Source organism: Pteropus alecto, unplaced genomic scaffold, assembly GCF_000325575.1.
Source record: "Pteropus alecto unplaced genomic scaffold, ASM32557v1 scaffold44, whole genome shotgun sequence".
Taxonomy (NCBI): Eukaryota; Metazoa; Chordata; class Mammalia; order Chiroptera; family Pteropodidae; genus Pteropus; species Pteropus alecto.
The window spans coordinates 8,309,245-8,327,766 of record NW_006436812.1 but is presented as its reverse complement, the minus strand read 5'-3'; the positions used below and the strand labels follow the sequence as shown (position 1 = coordinate 8,327,766).

Genomic DNA, 18,522 nt, shown 5'->3' with positions numbered 1-18,522 from the left:
CGTAAGGTAAAGGTCTTTCTTATCCATATAAATATCTAGTTACTCCAATTTGCTCTTCAATCCTTCTAGTGAAGTCTTTATTTCAGGTATTGGATTTTTTGGTTCTAGAATTTGCATGTTTCTATTTTATAGCTTCTATTTCTCCACTGAGATTTCTTGTTATAAGAAATATAAGCATATTTCTATTTCAATTATAAGCACATTTTTCCTTTACATATCTGAGTATAGTTTTAATAACCACTTAAAAAGTCTTGTCAGTTAATAACAACATTGAGTCATCTTGGGGTTGATCTCATTTGATTGCCTTTTCTCACAAATATAACTCATATTTTACTGTTTCTTGTGTCTATAATTTTGGACTATATCCTGGACATTGTAAATGATATACTGTAGAATCTGGATTGTTACATTCTTGCGAGTTTGACACAGCTGAACTCAAACTCCCAAGAGATCCCCATGGTAGGCATCAGCTGAAATCTGTACAACTCTTTTAGCTTTAGCTGAGCTGCTTGCAAGCGTGCTCCATGCTTGTCTAGTTCAGAAGTTTGACTGATTTTTAAAAATAACAGCTTAATTGAGATGTAATTCATATACCACATAATTCACTCTTTAAAAGTGTTCAGGTCAGTGTTTTTTTTTTTTAGTAAATTCACAAGTCTGTGCAACCATTACCACTATCTTAGAATATTTTCGTCACCCCAATAAGAAACTTGTACCCATCAGCAGTCACTCCCCATTCTCTCTTCCTCTCAGCCACTGATAACCATTATTCTACTTTCCATCTCTATGGATTTGCCTATTTTAGACTAGACAGTTCACATCAACAGAATTACATAATATGTGGCCTTTTGCGTCTGGCTTCTTTCACTCAGCCTAATGTTTTCAAGGTTCATCCATCTGAAACATGTATCAGCACTTTATTCCTCTTATGGCTGAATAATATTCCATTGCATGGATATATCTCATTTGTTTATCCAATCATCAGTTGATGGACAAGTAGATAAAATTACTTTTATATAGAGAATCTGAACACCTTCTTTGTGGCAGTCTTCTTTCCAAGATGGGCCTTTGTCATAATGTCCACAGGCATTAAAAGCAAATAGGAAACTCACAAATAGGAAGCTGACATTGTTCTGGGTATCAGCTCCAGCTCCTGTCCAGTTACTGCCTGCTTCTGGTTGCTCTTCAGTACCTTCAGATAATGCTTTTAAAAAATATTTTATGCAGCATTTATATTCATTATTTGTGAGAGGGCTGGCCTGATATGAACTACTCCACCACTGCTGAAGCAACCTCTGAGTGTCTCGCCTGGCACTTTTCCTCCCTTTTGGTAACAGCGCTACAATTTCCTTTTGGGAAACTGTTCCTCACCTTGGTTCTAAGGATGGGTACACGGCCTGGACTACTGAAAGTATTACATTCTTCCTGACCATCATTTCTGGTTCAGGAAGAAATATGAGACTCAAGTCTGGCCAAAACCAGTTTTAGATCTTTTGCTGGAGCTATCTGCAAAGAGATATCTTTTTCAGTTTTTGGTTAAGAGAGTAGCTTGGAAGCCTGTAACTCACAGAGGCTTCTGCCTGCCTGAAAGAGAAACCAACATGGAGGAGAGCAGAACTGAAAGATGTAGAAAATACCAGTGACATAATTTAGTCTTCTGGATACAGCCATGCCTGAAGCTGGTATATACCTAGAACTCTTCAGTTAGAGTTAATACCTTTTTCTACTTAGGCTAGTGTTTGGGTTAGTTTTTTTCTTTTCTGCAACTAAGAAGTTTGACTACGAAGAAGTATTTCTCAGGGACAAAAGTTGCAGGGTGAAAGCATATATATTAATTGCTAAAGTCCCCGCCTAAAACAGCACTCTGGCCTCTATACTAGAAGCCAAGGCCCCATACAAATTCAAGCATCCTATACTTAAACCACTCTAAAATTAATCCCATAGGGCTTAAGATAATCCAAGTTTTGTTCTGACTCAAAGAGACACAAGGCATCTAAAACCTTACACTCAGATTTCATACCCTCGATCCATCAAGAATGTACATTCATTAACTGATTTTTTATACGTTAAAAAGAAAATAACAATTTTTTTCCCCTAGTACCTACCCTGCTTCTGTACTGGAGCTTACACAGGGGATTGTCATTTAAACCTTATAGCAATCCTATAAGCACAGCCTCTTTATAGCTGGTGAAACTGAAGTTCAGAGAGGTTAAGTTATGCAAACTACGTAACTCAGGAAATCCAGGTAGTTGAGCTAGAACTGCAAGACTGAAAACTCTAAAATCCACGTTCTTCCTTTCAATTCCACGTTCTGTCACGACTTCACAAATTCAATAGCAAAAGAGATCGTGGAAGTTGAGGCATTTGTCTATTGTAAACTGCCAATCAACTTTTGGGTTATTATGAGTACACTGAAAGCATCACCAATGAGATGATAATTTATTGTGGCATCTGAAAAACAAACAGGTAGAAAAATAAAGGTAGTAGCTATTTCTTACTGAGTACCTACAATATGCTAGGCACTTTTACATAGATTATCCTATTTAACCCTCTTAACAATCCTGCAAAGTAAGTCCTATTCATTTAGTACTGTGGAAACTGGAATCTTGGAGAAATAAATGACTCCATCAAGGTCATGCAAGATATAAGTAGCAGAGGTGGGATTCAAATCCAGATTTGCCTGACTCTACAACCTAAGCCTTAAGGGCTCACACAGCCCTTTAGCATCATCAACATCCCACTGCCACTGGTTCATGTTCACCAAGCTACCTTCCATTCCACGGATGTAGTGACCACAAATCCTTGAGTGACATAAATTAATATTTTTTCCAATGTAGATGATGCATCAAAAACTTAAATGAGATTCATTTTTTAAACCTTTGTAAGAATCTTTGTATACAAACTTAGAAATCAGAAAAAAAGGCCTGTGACTTACCTACCACACGTCTCCACCTCCAGTGCCTGAAAGTTGGTCACTAAACCTAGAGACTGTAATGGACCCACCTACTGAGAACAGGGTGCCTCATGGTTGGGCCAGGTATTTATAAAACAGACACTCTGGTTTACAAAACACTTTCAAGGCATTGTTTCAGATCCTGGACAGCATCTCTCAAACAGCCCTCACCTACTGACTCTACCCTACGATAACCACATTGAACAATTCCAGGGCCCCCATCCCAAACAAGCAGACTTCCATGCTTCTGTTGTACCTGCCCAAACTGTTACACTTGCCTGATGCCCTTTAATCCTTCCCCTTCTTCCCCTCAGGATCTCTCAAATTTATTCACCTTTCAGGGTCCAAATCCAACGGCAGCAACGTTAACACTTTACAGCAGTACTTGCCAATCTTTCTACACCGCGGCACACAGAGAACATGGCCATATTTGTATGGCATACTGGGGTAAAAGAACAAAGCTGCTTACAGTCAGAAATGACTGGAGAGAGATCTGGCTGCCCCAATGCCAAGGGCAATCAAAACTTCCAAAGCATCTTACACAAACTTTCATTCTTGCACTTGCCACATATACAGCGACTAATTGTTTCACTTGTCTCTTCTGCCTAATGGTGAGCTCTTAGAAGAGTGGGATGCAGTTTTATTCATTTTACATTCTTAGCAACTAGCACAGGGCCTGGCAACTACTAAGTCCTCAAAACAGAATGCTGAACTGAATCCTGTAAAATAGTCTTTCAAGTTAAAAACAAAGCAACAATTCTGAAGCTGTGCTATTCAATATCTTTTCCTCCCCTACCCCAGGAAAAAAAAAACCAACTAGATGCTATCAACATACTCTAAGAGGGATTGTCTACTTCCCACTTACGGAGAAGAGGTACTTCCCTTTTATAAATTCATTTATTTAATAATATTTATCAAGCACCTACTCTGACAGGCATGAGGGATATTTGGCAGTGAGAGAGACAAACAGTTCCTACCTTGTTCTTAGGAAACTTAACTCTAGAAAGGAATACAGACATTGAACAAATAGTTCCATATACTTATCCGTTGATGAAATAAACACTCTAAAAAGGACATATAGGACACAATATAGATAAATGGATAAATCTCAATAATGACAGATAATGTCAAAGAACTGAAAACACAAATCATCAGGCAGAAAGGTGCAAGTGCCAAAGGGAATATCTACAATGAAACACCCAGTAGTGAAACTTTGAAGCCTCAAGGATAACTATGTGCTGATAGATTGATGCAGGCAGAGAGGGGAGAAGCAAGAGACACCAAGAATAATCCAAGGTGTTTGGCCTGAGCAACTGGAAGAATGAGAAGGTTGGAGAAGGTGAAAGGTAAAACTCAAAATTTCAGTTATTTAAGAGATGTCACGTGAGAGCTACATATAAGAACCTGGAGTTCAAGGCAGAGAACTGGGTTGAGGATAAAAACTTGAGTTAGCACAACAGATGGTATTTATATTTAAAGCCTTGAAATGAGTAATTTCTAGGAACTGAATGAAGAAAAAAGATGAAGATAAGGCCTTGGGGCAGTACAACCACTGAAGAAAGCGGGGCAAGAATGAGCAGAAAGGCCAGAGAGAGCTGAGGCGAGGGACGAGAACGCTGCCCAAGCCAAATGAAGGTGTTTCAAGAAGGGGCGGTGATCAGCTGTATAAAATACTGATACGGGGCTGAGAACTAAGTTAACCCTGATCCTTGGTGGCTCTGACAAAGAGGCATTTCAGTGTAGTGGGGGCAACGCCTGACTGAAGTGGGTTCAAGAAAGCCTGAAGGAGAAAAGGTGCTAGTGAATAAACACTGAAGCTCTCCTTGGCTGCAGAGACGAGAGGAGGTAAATGGAGGTACACGGAGTGAGAATGAAGTTTTGTTAAGAGGCACATCTTGAGCATATAATAAAAACCGCCGGAGTTCGGGGCCCTATCTCAGCCATCGTCTGCTCGCACCTGGGCTGAGTATCCCATCCGGGCCAGCCTCGGGGTCACGATCCGCGCGCTGCAGCTTTGCACTGTCGCGGGCCGGGCGGGAACACACGCTGACCCCCAAGGCCAGCGCCGGCCGGCCGTCTAAGCTCCGCCCCGCCCCGGGGGGACCGAGGCGCGCGCGCACCGCCCCTCGCGAGCCGCCTCTACGAGGCCCGGAAATGGGCGCACAGAAGGAGGACCTTGGCCCTCCGCTCCCGCCATGCCGCCGGGGTTCCAGTTCGCGACCCATCCCCGCCTACCGAGCCACGGGCGGAACTAGCACGTCGCGCTGGAAATTGCGACGGCGGGAGCAAGCGTGTCCCTCGAATGCTTTTCAAAGTCTGCAGATAGTAACACGCTCGCGCCCAAGATTTGCGGCACGTCGAGAACAACGATTTTTCCCTTCTATGAGCCGAGTCGCCGCGCGGAGGACCCCCTGCGCGTGCGCCGTCCTTCCTCTGTGACGTGCGCGCTGCTCCGTGGGAAGTGTAGTTTTTGCTTTGTACCTTCCCGGCTCTTCAGTTGAACCTTATTTTAACAGACCGAGGCACTTGTGTGTTTCAGTATCCTCTCCCATTCCCCAAAGCCTCTGTAAAATAATAGTTTTTTTTTTTTAAAGGGCTGTTTGTTAGTTGAGGGGGGCAGTGGACACAAGAGAACTCCGTTGTCTGCCTCAATTTTGCTGTGAACCTAAACCTGCTTTTAAAAAGTCTATTTAAAAAATGTTTAAATTAAAAAATAAGCAAATCTATAAACCTAGAAAGCGCACTTTTAGATATCCTTCCCAGGAAAGTATTAAGGATGCGAGCAAACATTTAGCTATAATGGTTTACATGCTAGTATCATAATTTCTTACATAATTCCTATCAAAATTAATGATTATATATTTACCTGATTATTCAATACAATGGCCAACTCGGTGAGCGTAGGGTCGTCTGTTCTGTTCACCTATGTATTCCCAGTACCTAGCACAGTGTCTGGCTCTCAGTATTTTTGTATTCATTAGTAGAATCTCAGACTTCAACACAAACTGCTTCAGCCCAAAACTTCACGCGTCATTTTTGTCCACCAAGCTTGCTTCTCTTTCGGTTGTGATTATCTCAGTGAATGGCACAACTGTTTTCCCCGTCTAAGCTCTCCACCTTGCATTTTTTGAGGCTTATTCTAGCAGGGAAATCACAAAGTTTGCCTTTGTAAACGTCTTAGGAGTGATTTCTCCTGAATGTCAACTATCGACCTTAATTTTTCCGCAGGAGAGCTGTGGGGCTCACAATTATTTGAATTTATCTGTAGTTTCTGATGTTTCCACAATAAACATGAATTAGTCGATTAATTTTTAAAAAGTGTTTTAGAGTTGTCCATGTGTAAGGAATAGCTGTCTTACCCTTCACATCCAAATTCCTTGATAAGAATTGTCCTTGCTTTTCGTTTTCTCACCTCATTTTCTCAACAATAGTGGGAGCCAGCGCCTGAGAATTTCCTTGACATCACCGCACCCCACCAACTCCCCATTTCCAATCCATCACTAAGTGTCTGCAATGTAAAAATAAAAACAGCTCACATTTGTTGGGCACTTACTATGCATCAGGCACTGTTGAATGTGTTACAGGTATTCATTCATATAGCGCAGTCTGTTCACTTTTCATCTCCACTACACTCAACCTAGTCCAAGGTGCTTCTGTTCTTTCCTAAACAAATGCAAGGGCTTTTTATTTTTTTAAATCCCAGGTGCAGAGATTACGTTACTCATTTCTAACTTTGTGGCACACTATCATCATTGGGGTCTGCATGGCCTCTCTGTTTTATGTATTTGTGGCCTTTAAACTCTTTTCTCCACTCCTGCTGCCTTCCTCAATGATGTGCGAGAGTGTCTTTGGAAAACGTGTTTTTTAATGTATGAGTATTTTTAATTTACCTAACTGGCATTGTGCTATAAACCTCACTCTATTTGTTACTCTTTCCACTCAGCACTGTTACTGAAGCAAAAGGGTCCATCTACCTGCACATGTCGAAGTCCAGTGAGATACACACAGGTTTTTCAGCAAGGAAAGTAAAGGTTTATTTTAGAGAGCTGCAAGTCCATGAGTGTCTCAAGGGGATTGATTATATAGGGAAAAATCATCAGCCAACAAAGGGAGTTGGGATAATTGATCATCATGTCTGGTTCCAGAATCAGCCATGGTGTTGTCTTCCCATCTGGTCCTGTGGTAGGTGGGGCTGTTCCACCTCTATGGGCCTGGGGCTGAAACACATCTAAAGCCCAGATGTTATTCTTAGTTTAACTGAAACTTATTGTTCTCATGATCGTAGACTTGAGACTTTTTTCTTAGAATTATTGACACTGGCAGAATCCTCATGTCCTAAGACTTAATGATTAAGGGAGTAGGCAGATAAAGGTGGAAGAATGAGGGTGGAAAAAGTGAGTCACAAGGCCATTATACTAAGCAAAGCCTACTTAAATCAGAGTGATGCAAGACAGGGCAAATTTCCCCAAGTGAAGGGGAGACTAAGCCCTGTACCGAGAAAAGAGGGTCCTTTGGTGGAGAGTGTAGAAAGAATTCAACACACATGCCAAAGTTAGAGTCAAAAGTCAAGTTTATTAGAAAGAGGCTAACACTTCACAGACAGAGGGTGGTCTCCTCTCAGAGGCAAAGAGTGAGAGGGACAGTGAGAGAGACAGTGAGAAACAGAGTAAGGAAGGGTATGTAGAGTGAAAGGCCTGATGGCAGTTCCTAGCCTTTAATCCATGGGTTCCCCGTGGTTTTAGCCATATGGAATAACTCTTGGTTCCTGTTTCCCCTTCACAGGTGTGGGGAATGGGTTGTTAGTAATCCAGCAGAAATCTTCCTTTGTTCTGAAGGTGTTCTCCTGGCCTGGCTGCAGAGCTGATTGGCATATTGCAGTCTCTCAATGTGACTTGAGTAACATTTTAATTCTCTTGCCTCCTCCCTATATTAAAAGAAAAAGCTATCTAAGGAAATGAAGTCTGCACATGGTTAAGAGCACCATGCTTTTAAGATTGTCCTTGTTGTTTAGAATAACTGCAATATTTCACAGTGGACACCCACATTTTAGTTATTCAAATCTGCAGTGATGCACCTCAAAATTGCCTTCAACTACTGGCTACCACACAGATCACCTCATGCATGCCCCCTTGTGGCTGATGTGGGGATTTTTCTGGGATGTATAGTAAATTGTCTCCCCTCATCCATTCTGGCCAGAGGCATCTTTATTTTTAATTTTATTTTTTATGGTGACATTGGTTAACAAAATCCGACAAGTTTCAGATGAACATTTTCACAGTAAGGCATATGTATATTTACATTGTGTGTTCGCAGAGCCATCTTCTTAAAATGCAAATATGTTCATGTTCTGGCACTCCTGTCTCCTGCCCCACCTCCTCATCTTCTAACCCTTTTAAGCCTCCCCAGTCTTCTTCAGGTCTGTTATACCTGCCCTGTCCCTCCCACAGGGCCTCTATAAAGGCTGCATGGAGCACATTTCCCTTCCCTCTATCCCACCGTATCTTCTTCTCATCTTCAGATCTCCCTGGCAGGGCCAAATTCCTTTGTAATAGTCTCTCAAAACAAATGTCAACCTCCTGTAACTGTAACAACTTTACATTTGTTTGTGACATAATTCACGTCCGTTCTACCCCACATCCCCTATGTTATAAACCCAATGAAGGCTGGGCTCATATCTGTTTATGCTCATCACTGTATCTTTAGCACTTAGCCTAGTGCTTGGCAAATAACATAATAGATGAAAGAGTAAATGAAGATGTACTCTCTGTTCGGGGAGGGCCATTGAGGGGGCAGCATCTTAGTGTGGTGACTACTGCAGAATTTGGTCCACTGCTCTGGAGGACCAGAAACTCCATTTTGTCAGCAACCTCTAGACTGGCACTGATGCAATTCACAAGAGACTGGGGTATAAACAGGAGCCTGCTGAGTCCAACTGGGAGAGTTAAAAATGTGGGAGCTGACCAGAACACTCCCTTTGCCTGGTCAGCACAGTCCCTTTCTGTGAGAGAAGACACAGCACAGCAAAGAAATCTGGGACTTTCTGGTCTATTCTTAAGACTCATTGCTTCAGATCACCACATCTGAAAAGCTTTTCCAAAGAGCCTTGAAAAGTCACACAGATCTTTATTGAAGGGCTCTTGAGGACTCGAGGAGGGAGTTAGTTCCATTGCATAACTTCCTGACAATCCCTTTACAAACCCCTGAGTTCCACTGCTGAGGGCAGTGCTCCCATTGCTCCTTCTTCTTTGCTCTCTCCTCCTTCAGAATTGGCTTTTGGCATGGGGGCTTCAGGCACCTCCTACATAAAGCCAGCTACCCATCTCTCAGCTTGTTCCTGTTCATGCCCACCGCTTGAGCAAAACAGAAAAGGCTCATCCTTAGGATCTGAACACCCGTGGCAGGCAGGTGGAAGAAATTGTAAATCATCCCCAACACACAAAAGAAGCCATGTCAGAAGGTGGCATGGTATGCATGGAACCCAAGAGAGGATGGGGATGAAATAAACTAGCTTTTAAAAATTGCTTTTTGGCTTCCAGTGGCAGCGTCTGGAAAAGAGGTGGCAGACACCATGTCTGTACACGAAAGTGGCGAGAAGCCCCTGAAGCAGCCCAAGAAGCAGGCCGAAGAGATGGATGAGGAAGAAAGGCATTCAAGCAGAAGCAATAAGAGAAGCAGAAAAAACTGGAGGAGCTAAAAGCAAAGGCCACAGGGAAGGGCCCCTGGCCAGAGGTGGAATTAGGAAACCTGTTGAGAGTGATGTCAGAAACATGGTGGAGTGAGAGATGTTCCCCAGATCTCTCCCCTTGAAACAACAATAAGCTGAACATCTAAAACTTAACAACAACAAAAATACCCAGAGTGCACGCCAGCACGTCTGAGTGTGGGATCTGAGCATAAGAGCTACCATAGGTCAGAACCCCTGGTGTTGGGTGGTGGACTGGGAGAAACAAAGAAGCTCTCTGCAGCCGGAGCTCCTTGCGGGAGGAGGGGGAGGGGAGAAGGTGTGGTGACTTCCCTGAACAACCCTGCCTGGGAGAGTAGTGAGCTCCACACAGCAGCAGGGCCCAGAGATCAGGGCAGAAAGCAGAAAAGCGGGGACGGCAGAGAAACAACAGTTGATTTTTACCAGCCACGGCTGCAAAATGGGAGGCTGAGCCGCAGTCTCTATCCCCCAACTCAGAAGGCCCCTCTCCCCATTCCCTCCCAGATCGAAAACCGGGGAGCCCCAGGGGAATCTGAGCAAACGCCACCAAAACTGTCGCTGAAACTGTTGCTAACACTGACAGGAACTGAGACTGAGGGTAGTGAGCATGACTGAATATAAGAAAAAAAAGGTATTAAGACTTTATATAAAGCAGTGATCCAAGAGGCTTTGATGCCACCTACTGGAAACTAAAAGAAAAATTCTTTCTTTGCAACAGGCTAAAGAGAGACCTTTATATAATAAATCTTTCTGGGAAAAAAAAGCAGAATATACTTCCATTAATGCCCAGGTAGAGGAATAGTCCATTAAACACCATGAACAACCAAGGTGACAAGGCAGCTCAGAAAGAAAAAAAATATCTCCAGAAAATAAGCTTACAGACATAGAAATATGCGACCTAAATGACAGAGAATTCAGGATGGTACTTCTGAAAAAACTCAATGAGGTCCAAAATGACTCATGTCAACAATTTCAGGAATTGAAAAAACTACTAGATGAGCGGTATGAGTTCTTTAGCAAGGAAATTGACCCTCAAAAAGAATCAAATAGAACTTCTGGAGATGAAGAACATACTGCAAGAGATGAAAATGAAAAGGTAAGCTTAGGAAATAGAATCGACCAAGTGGAGGAAAGGATTAGTGATATTGAGGACAGAAATCTAGAAATAAATCCGAAGGAAGAAGAGAGAAACCGAAGAATGAAAAATGATGAAAGAGAAATACAAAAACTAGCTGATACCACCAAGAGAGGAAACATAAGAATAATGGGCATTCTCAAAGGGGAGGAAAAGGAGCAGGGATTAGAAAGCATTTTCAGACAAATAGTTGATGAGAATTTCCCAAATCTAAGGAATGAGCTGGAACTTGGAATTCAAGAAGTTAACAGAACACCCAATTATCTCAACGCAGAAAGGCCTTCTCCAAGACACATTATATTAAAATTATTAAAAATCAATGACAAATAAAGAATTCTCAGGGCAGCCAGGGAAAAGAAGACGGTAACCTATAAAGGAAAACCCATTAGACTATCGTCGGACTTCTCAGTACAAACCTTACAAGCCAGAAAGGAGTGGAATCAAATTTTCAAACTATTAAATGAAAGGAAATACCAGCCAAGAATAATGTATTCAGCAAAGCTCCACTTTAAATATGATGAAGAAATAAAGACCTTTCCAGACATACATTTTCACAAGTGTAAATCTATCAAACTAAATGCGTTTCTACTTCCATAACTTGTAACACAGCATAGCTGATTTCCCTTCAGGTGTATTGAATTAATGTTTTCTCAGCTTCTTCAAAAAATATTCTCTCCTATTTCATGCAGCCTATTCAAAGAGGCTTCAAACACTTCAGTCACTTCAAACGTTCACTCCTTGAATAAACAGGAACAAATGAACAGTATCCTGGCACCTGTCAACTTATTAAGAGCCAAGGAAAACCACTCAAAATAATTTGCCTTCGCTAAATAATTTAAATTGACTATTGATGTTGTTCCTAGTGGTCTCAACACTTTAAGCAGCTGTTCTTACCCAAAGACTAATGGTCTTAAACAGATTTATTTTTTCTGGATACATTTTTTTAGCTGCTGTAATCAATCAATGTTAAATTTCTTGCATGGCTAGCAAATGAGCCACTTGGACATGTATTTTGGTTTCAGTCTCATTTCCTTCATTTTTTCTTTTTTTGTGAAGAAATTCTACTATGATAAGATATAGTTTTTAATTTTTGTAATTTTTCTGAATGTGATTTGGTAATGTGATGAGTTCTTGGTCTGGTAATGTTGACATATATTGTATTCTTATAGCACAGAAACAGGTTCATTGCATAATAAACATAATGCTTTGCCATCTAAAAAAAAAATCTGGCAAAAAGTGAACTGTTCCTTGTGCCTGGGGCAATGGTGATCCTGATCCTCAATTCCATTCCTGTCTTAATATCTGGATTCCCTGCCATAATATCTTTTGCCATCGATAGCTAGTATGAAGTACTGTCTTGGAGCCTGTTGTACATTTAAGAATAAGCTTGTTTTTTAAAAAAATTGCTTTTCTCCCTTCTTCTAAAATAGGTATACACTGTGAAAAAGTCAAATATTGCAGAGACCTAGAGTCTGTAACAGAGAAAGTAAAATTTCTTCAAGCTCAGTCTGAAATAACCACTATGGAGAGTTTGGTACACTTCCCATTGCCCTCCCCATCCCCAGCCGTGCCCTGCTCTCCCACCACCTGCTCCAACTGCAAGGAGCTAGTCATCCCCGGCAAGAGATTATTTGAATAGATTTTCCTCTATAAGAATGGAATGATGTTTCAGATCGAATAAGCCACCAAGCAGCACTCAAAGATACACTGACAGACCCCTAGAATTCTCTTGACATTCCTCAGGATGCCACCTTTGAAGAGCAATACCCCACTGGGAGCCTTACAAGCACATCACCATCCAGGTATGGTCCACAGAAAGCCCGCTTGATTGTATGAAGCATGAATTGCTATTTATACAGTCAAGGATTGTTATCCTGTCCAGAAAAACTTCATCAAAAATTAGTGTGATGTTGCCCACCTGTTTATTTGACATACAACAGGACGTTAACGACCTGTCCATGTTTGCTCCACTGAGCATGTGCCAGACTGTCCAGCAGAGAAGGTGCTTGAGGACTGTTCCTGGTGAACCTGTAAGCCCAGAAGTGACAGAACATCAGAAGCCAGGGGCCCCTGATGAAAATGGATGTGAGATTTGAGGAGATGAGACTCTTCATTGAGACTCTTCTTAAAATATAATTTTAGGAAGATAAACATTGTTGTGACTTTTTTGTATGTATATATTTCTGACTACTCAAGCTATGTTTACAATTGGCAATTGAATGAGGACTATATGATAGTATGAGCTGAGGAGATGGCTAATATAGATACCTCAGATATTTCTAAGTCTATTTGGTTCTGTTCTTTACGTGTATATAGTTATATACTAAGTGCCCTAGCATATAAAGAGGTGAGGGGTCTGTAAGAGCAGTTTGCCATGGCAGGAGGCATATTTTATTACTGGTATTGTTAAGAATTGATGTGATAATAAAAAAGCAGATGATTTTGGCCAATTTACAAACAGTGAACCCTTTATGGCCTGTGCAGCTATTGGGCTGCTCTCACTGCCTCTCTCCCACCACTGACAAAATGACCCCTTAAAATCCCTTTCAGATTTAAGAGCTCTAGGGCATGACCTAATTGTTATAAAAATTTTAGCTTAAATGGAAGTCTATACTATGAGTGATTATTCCTCTAAAGCAATATTTTAAGCAGCAGATATTGGAAAACCCTAATATCTACACTTGGGTAAACATGAGCTATGTATGCTTCCTTTTTTCTATGCCAGAGTTTTGATACATATGCTGAATTATCACATACTGTTCTACAGACCTAGAGAGACAGGTAGTATTTGAATAACAGCACTGAACTGGGGGACAGGAGACTATTGTCTCCTAAATTTAGGACTAGATTCCCTTGTACTCAGCTCCTTTGGTTAACTAAACGCACTATGCTTTCCCCACTTTGGCCTTTCTGGGACAGTGTACCATGACCTCCTGGTCTTTCCGATTTCTGTTCACCCCTCCAAGGTCAGCTCACACATGACTTTCTCTGGGAATTGCTTACAAGCCTGGATTAGGTGCACACTGCACTTTGAACATGCACTATCATCCCCTGGCCTGTCCGCAAGCCTCGGTTTTCCTTCTTTGAAGAATGCGGGTGGGCGAGCCTAGAGCCCTACACCACATGCCCGACTCTGGACAAAACCCTGTCACACATTGGGCGCTGTCATTATCCTCTCTACAGACCAGCAAACTCAGAAGTGAGCCCAGGATCTCCCTAGCAACCCCCGAGTCCCAGCGGCAGAGGTGAAAGACTGCCCTCTTGAGGCAGCTGGAGAATTTGTGGGGTTTCTTGGTAGTTACAAGGGAGGCGGAGCAGGGCAGCCGCACACAGAATAGTCCCACGTCCTGCGTGACGTTTGACTGTCCTGCTGGGCATTCAAGAAGCTAAAAACTTATTTACAATGACCTGAGACTAGAATCTATCCTATCCCATGTCATGATAAAGGGAATTATTTTGCTGCCGCAATGAGTGATAAAACACCCTCCTTTGCAAGAACACCGTGTTTACTAATTTTCTTCACCTAAATTTGTCTTGGTGCGTTATATTTGTATAAATTAAAGATATTTTCCTCTTCCTCTTAACATCTGGTCTGTTATTACCCCAACTTTGTTTTTATTCAAGTGTCCTCTTGTCTTCACTTTCATTTCCTGAGTGTTAAAGAACACGCAAATCACCCAAATCTGGAAAACAAAAGCTAAATTTAATTCTAGCTCAGGCCAGGGAGAAATGCAAGCAGAAAACAGAGGCACAGAGAGGTAAAGTGACTTGTCTGGGGTCACACAGGAAGTAGTGGATCAGGGGTCTGAGATCTGGCTCCGGAATCTGTACTTTTAACCACTCCGCAAGCCTCCCTCTCAAGTTAGGAAAATTACCCAGGGACCCCCAGCTCAGGATATTAAGGGGGCTTTCCAAGATGTTTCCTATAAAAACTGACCTAGTACATAGAATGTTGATATCCTTTCCCACGTTCTTCACTTCATATTCTGCCACCACAGTCCTGAATCTGAGCTAGAGTTGGGGTGGAAGTGAAGGTCAGCTGTGTGGCTATGATACCAAGCCCAAAAGGGGCATATGGCAGAGGGCAGGAGATGGACAGGAAGGAGCCGGCCAGGTGAGGCCCTCAGGATCCTGCTGGCTGAGATCCCAAGGCCTGTTTATGCGCAGACCTTGCCTCTCTCCTCCTCCTCCTCCTCCTCCTCCTCCATTAGGGGCGGGGATCTCCTCTGTGGAAAATACCCAGCTGGGCGAGCCCCAGAGACAGGGAGGAGGCGAAGGGGCCTGGGACTCACAAGACTAACTCTTTTCCCCTCGCGTGACTGGTGTTTGCTGCGCTGGGTTCTGGGAAACAGCCAGATTGCATCAGACAGGGCCTGAGGGGCTGAAGCCAGACTGCAGGCTGAGGAGGAGCCTGGCCTTATAAGTTGAATCCGGTGAACTGTCAGGTGTCAGGAAACCTAGAACAGACACAGCTTTGAAAGGAGAGAGAGAGACAGTGAGAGTAAGTCAGACATGATGGCTACCCTGCCCAGAGCAGCCAGCCCATCCCGGCAGTGCCCAGGCCCAGAGGACGAAGAGCCCAGCCTGGATGAGTACGACCTCTACAGCCTGGCTCATTCTTACCTGGGTAAGGCCTGGCCCTGCCACCTTCCTGATTCTTCCAATTTTGACCCCCAGCCCTGACAAACAGTCTGAACCAAACCCCCAAATCAGGACCCCTCTCCTAGGACTTCTCCCCACCCGTCACCCTTTTCCAACCTGTTCCCCTGACCCCTCATCCACTGGGCACTGCCCTACTCAGCCCTGGGGCCTCACACATGCCTATAAAATCGGAGCAAAGACAGATCACCTCAAGGCCCTCATTCCATTCCTCCGACAGGAAAATAGAGACTATGACTGCCCTAAAGAAAGCTATGTGGTGACAACCCCATAACTTCTCTACTCCAACCAAGCTCCTTCCACCACCGCACTCCCAATTCCCTGCCTCTCCTTCGAGGCTTCTGATCACGCCTCCAGCCACCTCGCCTTAGGCTCTTGCCTCTGTTTCCAGGAGCGGGAGGCCGGAAAGGTCGCACCAAGAGAGAAGCTGCTGCCAACACCAACCGCCCCAGCCCAGGTGGGCATGAGAGGAAGCTGGTGACCAAGCTCCAGAATACAGAGCGGAAAAAGCAAAGGGCACGGCCGTGACACAGAGCTGTAGGTAAGGAGTCAGGTGCTCCGACCACCAGCGGCTGTCCCTCTGCCTCCAAAGGACAGGGCTGAATGTGTGTGGTTGTGTAGGGAGGAGGGATCGAAGAACTGTCTCCTCAACATGGAATACATTTGAGTCTGAGTTTCCTAGTGACCAGAGTGAAGGGGGAAAGGTAGACCCTTTCTTATTGGAGGGAAACCTGGTTTACGAAGAAGGAAACTGAGGCCCAGAGAGGGCGGAGTCTTTCTCTAGAGTCACAGAACAAGTGAGTAGGAGAAGCAGAATTAGAACCCAGGCCTCTGTCCCTCTCACCACCTCCTTTCCTTCCCCAGATGGGGACAGAGCATGGACACTACACAGGAATGGAGGCAGGACCACGGAGGAATCAGTACCTGGGGGCAAGATCCAGGCCTGCTTGCTCCCACCCCAACCCCAGGACTTACCCCACCTGACTGAGGCTCTGACAGGCCACCAAGGAAGCAGCCTCAGCCCCAGAAAAAGGCCAGGATAGGGAGTCAGAGGCAGGAAGTAGAGATGCAGTCACAAAGGTCCCCTCCAAAAGAAAGACACTGAAGAACCCAGAACCCCCTGAGATGACAGCAACAATAAACAAAGTACAGCAACCGCAGCTTGTTTTTGTCCTCTCATTGCGTGTTTTTATTTGCATACAGTTCTGCATGTGTCTGCATGTGCATGAAGCAATGAATATCTTTTGTTAGTGTTTGTATTTGGTTATGTATCTGAGAGGCAGTGTTTCTGATTTTGTAGGGGCATGTAGAGGTGAGTGTGTATGAGTGTGTGTGTGTGTGTGTGTGTGTGTGTGTGTGTGTTTATTTTGTTTTGGTATGCATAGGTTTTTATGGTCCCTTATGAGGTACAAGAGAGTCCCTCCGCTTCTTTTTAATGCTGCCCATGAAACAAGCCCCCTCCCCAGATCCTCCATATTTTCAGAATAACAATCTTGTTAATTATATTGTATTCATATAAAACCACCTTTTGAAATGAATGTTGTTTATTGGTGTCATCTGCAAAATGGAGAAAACCAAGACTTAAAAAATGAAGGGACTTACCCCAAGTTCTTCAGGACTCAAATTCAAGGATCCTTACCATCCTGGAGTGTGAAGTAGGTCCCTTTGCCCAGGGGGCTGCCAGGACAGGGTTCTGGGAGGTCAGCTTGGGGAGAAAGATCCTTATCTGGTATTATTGGTCTCAGAACCAATGTTTGAGAACATCATGGAGGCAAATAAGAGGTATGATTGGAGCCAAGAGGATATATTGATAGAGAGACAAGTTTGGGCAGCTGTAATGAAGACTCAAAACAGGATAGAAAGTTATCTGTCTATCACATAATAGCTCCAAGGGCAAGTCCTCCTGGACTAAAGTGGCAACTCCACTGTGTCAGGGACTCCAGCTGCTTTTAGCTCATGGTTCTGCCACCCTGAGAACATGGCTTCCAATCTGAGGTCCAAGGCAGCTGCTTCATTACCTGCCATCACGTCCGCATTTCAGCCTGTGGAAAGAGAGTGGGAAAGGACCAGGGGAAGACATGCGGATTCATTTTTAAGGCCAGAACCTAAAAGTAGAACACATTACATTTGCTCAGAATTTAATTACATGGCCACACTCAACTGCAAGGGAGGTTCAGAAAATGTAGTATTTAGCTAGTTAGCCGTGTATTAGCCAAACTTGGGAAGAGCAGGGCTGTATTATTAAAGGAAACAGGAAAGAGAAAAGTGGATGAAACTAGCAAGAAACATTTTCCACAGACAGATTAAACATAAGTAGGGAGAGAAAACCCCTAGATGTGGCCCTGGGCAGAGACTTTTTCCTCTCCTGTCCATTTTACGTAAGCCATAGGCTACAGAATTTGGACCCTATGGTTTGTAGAGACTCAAGAATATGGACAGAGGAATGAGGCACCTGTTAGACCAGTTAACAGATGCACAGTCTACTAAGACGGGCTTAAACCTTTGGAACCTCTATCCATCGGACTCCCCTGAGTCCAGCCAGGGCCTTCCCTGTCCAAGATCTCTGACTGGGAAAGACATTAAAAGGCATCAGCCCAACTCCTACTGGAGTCACTCACTCCTACTGGAGTCACCCTTGCTTGCTTAAATACCGCTGGGACAGCAATCTTGCTACCTTGGAGATTCCTTCTCAGAGGAACACGTTCATGTGGACTGAGACCTGGTTCTCCCACCTGCCTCGCCTCGGAACGAGCTTCCGGTTTTTTCTGTCTGAGATGCCTTTAATCCCACCCATCCCTCAGAGTTCAGCTCAAAATCTTCCTCTTCAAAGTCTTCCCTGCCCCGCCCTCCACCACCTGACTCCTCGCCCCCACTTCGCATTCTCTGGGTTGCACACATAGCAAGTCTGTGTCCAGAATCTCAGTCATTTGGCGTATAGCTCCTTCAGATTTCCTCTGAACCCCTCTTTCCACAACGATTTCATTCATTCATTCAATTAATGTTTATTGGATGCCTGCTATATTACCAGGGCTTGGTTGAAGGCATGCACTGCACAGAGGGACAATTGGGACC

The 18,522-nt window shown here is 43.6% G+C and overlaps 2 protein-coding genes across 2 annotated transcripts in view; one reads left to right on the top strand and one right to left on the bottom strand.

Annotated features, from left to right (window-relative positions):
* Positions 1-5,105, bottom strand: part of SGF29 (SAGA complex associated factor 29) — a 28,650-nt gene extending 23,545 nt beyond the window's left edge. Inside the window, exon 1 of the mRNA XM_025048418.1 lies at positions 4,911-5,105. The gene's annotated coding sequence lies outside the window, so the exon portion shown is untranslated. The remainder of the gene's footprint in view (positions 1-4,910) is intronic.
* A 9,876-nt stretch (positions 5,106-14,981) lies between these two features.
* NUPR1 (nuclear protein 1, transcriptional regulator) lies at positions 14,982-16,603 on the top strand. The gene is made up of 3 exons (XM_006914077.3): positions 14,982-15,418; positions 15,842-15,991; positions 16,315-16,603. Exons 1-2 carry the CDS (start codon positions 15,304-15,306, stop codon positions 15,976-15,978), a joined length of 252 nt encoding a protein of 83 aa, XP_006914139.1. The 5' UTR covers positions 14,982-15,303; the 3' UTR covers positions 15,979-15,991; positions 16,315-16,603.
* The last annotated feature ends 1,919 nt before the right edge of the window (positions 16,604-18,522 follow it).

Bases quoted from the DNA above. Each gene is read 5' to 3' on its own strand.
- NUPR1 (XM_006914077.3), top strand. From the start codon at position 15,304: ATGATGGCTACCCTGCCCAGAGCAGCCAGCCCATCCCGGCAGTGCCCA. The intron at 15,419-15,841 runs GTAAGGCCTGGC...CTCTGTTTCCAG, and splicing joins CCTGGCTCATTCTTACCTGG to GAGCGGGAGGCCGGAAAGGT.